This window comes from Castanea sativa, chromosome 9, assembly GCF_040712315.1.
Source record: "Castanea sativa cultivar Marrone di Chiusa Pesio chromosome 9, ASM4071231v1".
In the NCBI taxonomy this organism is placed as follows: Eukaryota; Viridiplantae; Streptophyta; class Magnoliopsida; order Fagales; family Fagaceae; genus Castanea; species Castanea sativa.
In genome coordinates this window covers 1,814,983-1,824,586 of record NC_134021.1, presented here as the reverse complement: position 1 = coordinate 1,824,586, position 9,604 = coordinate 1,814,983, and the positions used below count along the sequence as shown (strand labels likewise).

Genomic DNA, 9,604 nt, shown 5'->3' with positions numbered 1-9,604 from the left:
CTGTTCTTTTAGTCTTCATATGGGGAAAGATCTTAACTCCACTCATAGATTTGCCCATAAAGCGTGTCAGGATTTGATGAACCAGTCTCAACACATAGACATGGTAGTGGGCAATTTCACTTCAGAACAAATCAATATATATATAAAAGCAGAGACCTCACGTGGGAGAGCACGAAGTTTTGCCAAGTGGCACTCTCTTTGAAAAGATAATTGATTTTTTTTAAAAAATAAAATACATCATTTTAATTTATTACATTTATTAGATGCCACATCAGTTATTTAATTACTCAACAGATTTTAATTAGTAATAAATAAGACTAATGGATAAGATAGAGGGGTGTTAATCATCAAAAACTCTTTGTTTTCCTTATTCCTCCATCCTAAGGTTTTCTTATGTTTATGCCTACTCCTCTTCCCTTATAACTAAATGCCTACTCTTCCTAAACCACTACATGCCTTCTCCTATACCTATGTTGCTAAATTACCGATTCTATGTTTTATAATTTGCACAAACTGAAATAGCATTTAGATTATTTAAAAATACATGAAATCATATAAAAATCACCAAATTAGAGTTTAAAATTATAACTAAATTTTTAAAAGAAATTTAGGCACATGTGCACAAAAATTCCATGTAACTAAGTCACACTTAGGAATATTGGACCATTTTTCCTTTGTATAAATAGAAGGGTCCCAATGGGATGAGGGGGCTAACAATTTTCTCTCCAAAACATTTGTTGTAGGAACACAGAAGTTCTCCATTGTAGACTTTTCACAATTAAAGAACATGAATTGCCAACTAATCAAACTAGAGTTTTTAGTACCTACAACAATTTCACAACATCAAGAACAAATCCCAGTGTATACCATGTCAAATTTCATAGTCTCCTGTTACATCAAATGAGTGTTTAATTTTTCTCGCAAAGTATTGAATAGTAAATCTTCTGGGCCTTAGTCTCAATTACAACTCTCAACCATGTTGGACTTGGATGATATCTATCAACAATGTATCATTATGAGATGCAGAAAAAATTTGGAATATACACAACGTTTAGTGTGAATGGGAAGAAATTTCATCCAATTCCAATTGGTTAAGTTAGTAAGGGACTTATTCCAATTTAATGTTTCTGGAATTTTGTATACAAGTAATAATCAAGGAAACTTCCACCTAAAATAAGTCAGACTTTTGGCAAGAGAGAAAATTGATGTCTAGACAAATCAAGCTAAGGTCGACCAAAATGGACCATATTCTTAATTTCTTATCTCTATTTGTTCCATGTACAAGACCTATAGTCAATGCTTGGCGTATAAAAGTTGAACATCTTATCTAAAGTCCATCATTTGAAAGCTTGAGAAAAAATTCATTTAAACAAACACAATATCTAAATTATAAAGGAATCAAAGAAAAATTGTCAAAAATAATGAAAATTTAATCTATGCTTAAATTCTTATAAGGATGAACACAATAGCAATATCCTTTTTTTAAAAAAATAAAGATAAAAAAAATCTATACTTATTTTGTATGTATGATAAAGTCCTATCACAAAATTTTTTGAGACTCATGTTGATTAGTGATTAGAAATTATAAAGGAATACTCATGAATATATATATATATATATATATATATATATATATATATATATATCTATAAAAGTAGAGATCTCATGTGGGAGTGCATGAGGTCTTGCCAAGTAACGCTTTAATTTTGCATTTAGCATTATTTTTTACCTCTTTCATTATGTGTTTTTTACTATTACCCAAAAGTTTACATTAACTTATTTTACTGTTATCTCATTAGTCCCTCATTAATTGCCTAAGCTTACATCATATATTTCTCTATTTCTCATGTCTTTTAGCATCTCCACCGTTTTAATATTTTTTAAAAAAGTAAAAAAATAATAGTTAAGGACTAATAGTAATAACTTACAAAATAAGGTCTTGGAGAGAGATAAAGAGACATAAACATGTTGTGGATTGTTAAATAAAACGCATTGTTTCACTATAAAAAACCTGAGACTGACAAAACATTTGAAAGAGAGATAAAGAGAAATCTGAGGGGACGTCGCCTCCGTCATATTGGCCTCCCACCACCATCAAGACCTTAAACCTGTACGGGTATTTTTTTTTTCTTTTTAAATTAAAAGATTAAATATGATTTAGGTTTGGGTAATTTGGTTAGATAGTTTTTGTTTTGGGTATATAAGTAGAGAAAATATTTGGTGCGCAATGTAAAGCCATATTCTACTGTGGTTTGAAATTATCTGTAAGACACGTGCATACACACTTGCCCACACCATGTTTTAATGTTTCACTATCAATGAGTGGAAGACAGTGAGAGAGTTGGACATACTTTTATTTCATAGTATTAAATGTGTGAACACAACACAAATTATTTGATTTTCAGGGTCCTGTTACTCTTTTGCATTTATTTTTTGTTTCATGATTTTAAAAAAAACTTAATCTTACCTTTTTTTTTAGGGTGAAAAATTAATCTTACCTTGAGAAGGCTATAAATATGCAGTGAAACGACAGTTATAAATTGCACACACATAACCATTATAATTATTCAGTTCAAGGAATAAGTAAATATATATATATATATAAAAGCAGAAATCTCACGTGAGAGAGCACGAAGTTTTGCCAAGTGGCACTCTATTTGAAAAGATAATTAATTTTTTTTTAAAAATAAAGTACTTCATTTTTAATTTATTACACTTATTAGATGTCACATCAGTTATTTACTAACTCAACAGATTTTAATTAGTAATAAATAAGACTAATGGATAAGATAGAGGGATGTTAATCATCAAAAACTCTTTGTTTTCCTTATTCCTCCATCCTAAGGTTTTCTTATGTTTATGCCTACTCCTCTTCCCTTATAACTAAATGCCTACTCTTCCTAAACCACTACATGCCTTCTCCTATGCCTATGTTGCTAAATTACCGATTCTATGTTGTATAATTTGCACAAATTGAAATAACATTTAGATTATTTATAAACATATGAAATCATATAAAAATCACCAAATTAGTGTTTAAAATTATAACTAAATTTTTAAAAGAAATCTAGACATATTTGCACAAAAATTCCATGTAACTAAGTCACACTTAGGAATATTGGACCATTTTTCCTTTGTATAAATAGAAGGGTCCCAATGGGATGAGGGGGCTAACAATTTTCTCTCCAAAACATTTGTTGTAGGCACACACAAGTTTTTCATTGTAGACTTTTTACGATTAAAGAACATGAATTGCCAACTAATCAAACTAAAGTTTTTAGTACCTACAGCAATTTCACAACATCTAGAACAAACCCCAGTGTATATAATGTCAAATTCCATAGTCTCCTGTTACATCAAATGAATGTTTAATTTTTCTCGCAAAATATTGAATAGTAAAGCTTCTGGGCCATAGTCTCAATTACAATTCTCAATCATGTTGGACTTGGATGATACCTGTCAACAACATATCATTATGAGATGCAGAAAAAATTTGGAGTGTAGACAACGTTTAGTAATTTCATCCAATTCCAATTGGTTAGGTTGGTAAGGGACCTATTCCAATTTAATGTTTCTGAAATTTTGTATACAAGTAATAATCAAGGAAAATTGATGTCTAGACAAATCAAGCTAAAGCCAACCAAAATGGACCATATTCTTAATTTCTTATCTCTATTTTGTTTCATGTACAAGACTTATAATCAATGCTTGGCATATAAAAGTTGAACATCTTATCTAAAGTCCATCCTCTGAAAGCTTGAGAAAAAGTTCATTAAAACTAACACAATATATAAATTATAAAGAAATCAAAGAAAAATTGTCAAAAATAATGAAAATTCAATCTATGCTTAAATTCTTATAAGGATGAACACAATAGCAATATCCTTTTTTTTTAACAATAAAGATAAAAAAATCTATTCTTATTTTGTAGGTATGATGAAGTCTTATCACAAAGTTTTTTGAGACTCATGTTGATTAGTGATTAGAAATTATAAAGGAATAATCATGAATATATATATATATATATATATATATATATATATATATATATATAAGTAGAGATCTCATATGAGAGTGCGTGAGGTCTTGCCAAGTAACGCTCTAATTTTGCATTTAGCATTTTTTTTTACCTCTTTCATTGAGTTTTTTTTTTTACTATTACCCAAAAGTTTACATTAACTTATTTTACTGTTATCTCATTAGTCTCTCATTAATTGCCTAAGCTTACATCACACATTTCTCTCTTTCTCATGTCTTTTAGCATTCCCACCATTTTAATATTTTAAAAAAAGTAAAAAAAAAAAAAATAATTAAGGACTAATAGTAATAACTAAATAGATAAGGCCTTGAAGAGAGATAGAGAGACATAAAAATGTTGTAGATTGTTAAATAAAACGCATTATTTCTCTATAAAATCAAAATGCATTGTTTCACTATAAAAGACCTGAGATTGACAAAACATTTGAAAGAGAGAGAAAGACAAATCTAAGGGGACGTCGCCTCCGTCATATTGGCCTCCCACCACCATCAAAACCTTAAACCTCTACGGGTATTTTCTTTTTCTTTTTAAATTAGGAGATTAAATATGATTTATGTTTGGGTAATTAGGTTGGATAGTTTTTGTTTTGGATATATAAGTAGAGAGAATATTTGGTACGCAATGTAAAGCCATATTCTACTATGGTTTAAAATCATCTATAAGATACGTGCATACACACTTGCTCACACCATATTTTAATGTTTCACTATCAATGAGTGGAAGACAGTGAGAGAGTTGGACATACTTTTATTTCATAGTATTAAATATGTGAATACAACACAAATTATTTGATTTTCACGGTCCTGTTACTCTTTTGCAATTATTTTTTGTTTCATGATTTTAAAAAAACTTAATCTTACATTTTTTTTAGGGTGAAAAATTAATCTCACCTTGAGAAGGCTATAAATATGTAGTGAAATAACAATTATAAATTGCACACACATAACCATTATAATTATTCGATTCAAGAAATGAGTAAAAAAATTTTTTTTGGAGGAATATTGTAAAATAAAAGTTGTTACAAAAGGTTTTTCTCTCAGAGACCTCATGCAAGAATGCATGAGGTCCTGCCAAGTGGCACTCTAATTTTGTATTTAGCCTTTTTTTACCTCTTTCATTAATTTTTTTTAATTGTTACCCAAAAGTTCATATTATCTAATTTTACTGTTATCTCATTAATTGCCTAAGCTTATACCGCACCTTTCACTGTTCTTCATGTCTTTTAGTATACCCACTATTTTAGTGTTTCAAAAACAATAAATAAATAAATAAGGGCGGGCTAATAGTAATAGCTAACGAGATAAGAGTCTAAAGAGAGACAAAGAGACACAAAAATGTTGTGAATTGTTAAATAAAATGCACTATTGCACTATATATTACCAAATTAAAAGACCTGAGACTAACAAAACATTTGAAAGAGAGAGAAAGAGAAATCTGAGGGGTCACCACCTCCGTTATACTAACCCCCCACCACCATCAAGACACCGAAACCCCTACGAGTAATCTTTTTTTCTTTTTAAATTAGGGGCTTAAATATGATTTAGGTTAGGTAATTTGGTTAGTTAGTTTTTGTTTTGGGTATATAAGCAGAGAGAATATTAGGTGCACAATGTAAAGTCATATTCTACCATGGTTCAATTTTAAATCATCTATAAGACACATGCATACACACTTGCTTACACCATGTCTTAATGTCGCACTATCGATGAGTGAAAGATAGCTAGAGAGTTTGGTATACTTTTATTTCATAGTATGAAATATGTAAATACAACACAAATTAGTTTATTTCATGGTCCCGTTACTCTTTTACATTTTATTTTTGGTTTCATGATTTAAAAAAAAATCTTACCTTAAGAAGGCTACAAATATGCAATGAAGCTACTAAACCAATTTTTAATATCTCAAAATGTATATGTTTCTTTACTCTAATTTAATTTACTTTTTCTTTATAATTTATGTACAACATTATTCAAAAGTGTTATACATAAAATATCATAAAATTATCTGTGCATCACACGGGCAACTTACTAGTTGTAAATAATCGAGTACGATTGAAGGCTTCAATTGATGTTGTTCGACATCTTGCCTTGCAAGCTATTGCTTTTAGAGGTCGAGATGAAAGCTCTACTTCAACCAATCGGGGAAACTTTCTTACGACATTGGATTTAATGGTGAGCTATAATAATAATGTTGTTGAAATAATGGCAAAAGCTCCAAAAAATGCCACCTACACATCACCTCAGATTCAAAAAGAAATTCTACATGTTATTTCAACCAGAGTGAAGAAGGCAATTAGGGAAGAAATTGGTGATGCAAAGTTTTGCATATTGGTTGATGAAGCTCGTGATGAGTTCATGAAAGAGCAAATGGCTGTGGTTTTAAGATATGTTGATACAGCTGGCTTTGTGCGAGAACGATTTTATGGGATTGTTCATGTTGTTGACACTGCAGCAGTGACCCTTAAAAAGGAGATATATTATTTGCTCTCTAATTAGTGCTTAGATATCCAAAACATTCGGGGGCAAGGATATGATGGTGTAAGCAACATGCGGGGTGAGTGGAATGGATTACAAGCTTTGATTTTGAATGATTGTCCATATGCTTACTACATTCATTGTTTTGCACATCGTTTACAATTGGCATTAGTAGGAGCATCGAAAGCAGTTGTCCCTCTTAATAGATTTTTCAAAAAATTGATTTTGGCTATCAATAATATTCGTGCTTCATGCAAACGTATTGAGCAATTAAAAATTGCTAGAGCTTCTGACATTGCATATTTGATTGATATTGAAGATCTTGAGTCTGGGAAAGGACTTAATCAGATGGTCACTTTACAGCGACCTGGAGATACTCGTTAGGGTTCGCATTATAAATCGGTTTCTAACTTGATAAAGTTGTTTAGTCCAACATGTGAAGTTCTACTGAAAATCATGGATGAAGGAAATTCTTCACAAAAAGTAGAAGCAGAGTCTGCTTATGAGGTATTAATTTCATTTGAATTTGTCTTCATCTTGCATTTTGTTAATGAAACTATGGGAATCACTGATAAACTTTGTCAAGCTTTGCAAAACCAATCACAAGACATTTTAAATGCTATGCATTTAGTTTCATCCACTACAAAGCTTATTCAACAATTTAGAGATGAGAAATGGGATGACTTACTAGCTACTGTGATATCATTTTGTAAGAAACGTGGTATAGATGTCCCTGATATGAATGCTCGTTATGTTGCAAGATTTGGTCGATCTTGTCATCAACAAGAGGACTTTAAAAATGAGCATTATTATAAAGTAGATATTTTTAATGCAGGAATAGATTCTCAATTACAGGAACTAAATCATCGGTTTAGCGAGCATGCCATGGAGTTACTTACGCTTAGCTCAGCTCTAGACCCTTGAGAGGCATATGAATCTTTTCGAGTTAGTGATATTTGTTCATTGGTAGATAAATTTTATCCAATAGACTTCACAGATGATGAAAAGAATGATTTGAAAAAGGAACTTGATCTTTATAAGTATGATGTAGTTCAGCATTCAGGGTTCAAGAATTTGAAAAATAATTCTGAATTGTGCCAATGGATGGTGAGAACTAGAAAATCAGAAATCTATCCGCTTATTTGTAGAGTGGTCAAGCTTGTGCTTACTCTTCCCGTTTCTACTGCAACTACAGAGCGAGCATTTTCAGCTATGAATGTCATCAAAATTGACCTTTGCAACAAAATGGAAGATGAGTTTTTGTTAGACGCTATGATGTTATTCATTGAAAGGGACATTGCTGCGACAATTAGTACGGATTCAATCATAGATGATTTCGAAGATTTAAAAAGACGACGAGTTCCATTTTCATAAATAATTGCATTGTAATATCTTTAAAAAAAAAAATTCTGTATTTTTCTTTGTTGATGGTTTATTAAATGAATGTTTATTTGGAGTTTCATTTTTTTTTTTTTATACTTCTGCCCCCCCTAACTCCAAGTCCTGGCTCCGTCCCTGGAATGAATACTGTGCTTACTCCGTGTGTGCACGTGTAAGAGAGAAATAGGGGGATTTATTCACAGTTTCGGTAATTTTGCAGTGACCAGGCTAAAAACAATGCCCCACAGCTGGTTTGTCTTTTCCCTTAGAAAAATAATGCTTTATAGCGTGGCAAAGGTCAGAGTAACTTCGTGGTGACGAGCTGTGAAATACCGTCTAAATTTCTTGTCTAATGGTAATAAAATACTAATATTTGTTATAAAATTTAAATTACAAATGGCAAATTTTAACTTTGTGCCAAATTTAAGTAGGATTTTACTAACGTGAGCCCTTAGGACACACAATAGTATACTATTTTTGGAAAAAGTTTTATCGAGAATTGAAAAAGTTTTCCAGCTTTTTCAATTCTCAATAAAATTTTTTTGGCGTAAATGCACTTTTAGTCCCTACATTTTGACATTTTTCCATTTTAGTCCTTATATTTTAATTTTACCACTTTTAGTCCCTAAACCAATTAACGCGTGTTATTTTCATCCTTTCTATCAGTCAACCGATAGAAATTGCTGAGGTGGCAATCGGAGACATTAAAATATTATTAAAAATGCCACCTCAGCATTTAATTTTTTTTATTATAAAATTTATCAATTTTAATTAAAAAAAACATAATTAGAAACAATAAGAACACAAAGAACACAAAAACAAACCCAGATCCAACCCAGAACCAAACAAAAACTCAAATTTAAAAACACAAAAACAAACAAAAATGATTGCAGCTCCGCACAAACCCAAAAAAATCGTATAAACCCAGAAAAATCATAAAACTCAACACAAACCCAGTTCAAACACAAACCCCGAACCAACCACAAACCCAGCTCAACCACATACAATAACTCAACACAAACCCAGCTCAACCACAAACCCATCACCAAAACTACTAGACCATCAACCCAACGCCGATCTCACAAGCAAACCACCAGACACATGGCCAAAACAACCCATATCCACAGCCAAAACCCATCACCAAAACACTAGACCATCAGCCCCACGCCAGTCTCACCAGCAACCCGTTAGACCCATGCCAATCCTGCAAGCAAATCACCAAACTCGCGGCTAAAACCCATCAGCCCCACGCCAGTCTCACCAGCAACCCATTGGACCCACGCCAATCTTGCAAGAAAATCACCAGACCTACGGCCAAAACCCATCACCAAAACTACTAGACCATCCGCCCCACGCTGGTTGACTAGTCGATGAGGGAAGTGGTTGCGCTGGAAGCAGAAAGGGCAGATCCAGATCTTGGCGGTGAAATCGACGATGGCGAAAGGGTTGAGGACGGGGTTGTACATCTCGACAACTAAATGGTCCTCGATGTCGACGAGGTTGCCGATGAATCTGACACCGCCGAGGTTGGAGATGGGGTCGAAGGCGAAGGATTGGTGTTTCTTGGAGGAGGTGTTGTGGAGGCCATAAAGGAAGAACCATGGATGAAGAGAAGAGGAAGAGGAAGAGAAGGTTGGGGAGGAGATGATGAAGTGCCAGAGTTTGCAGACTATGGAAGCACGGATCAGAGTTTGATTTCTGGGTTTATATG

At 32.4% G+C, this 9,604-nt stretch overlaps 1 protein-coding gene across 1 annotated transcript; it reads left to right on the top strand.

Moving 5' to 3' along the window:
• The first annotated feature begins 6,969 nt into the window (after positions 1-6,969).
• On the top strand, positions 6,970-7,887 carry LOC142610463 (uncharacterized). Its single transcript, XM_075782273.1, has 2 exons — positions 6,970-7,279; positions 7,484-7,887. Exons 1-2 carry the CDS (start codon positions 6,970-6,972, stop codon positions 7,885-7,887), a joined length of 714 nt encoding a protein of 237 aa, XP_075638388.1.
• Positions 7,888-9,604: the final 1,717 nt, after the last annotated feature.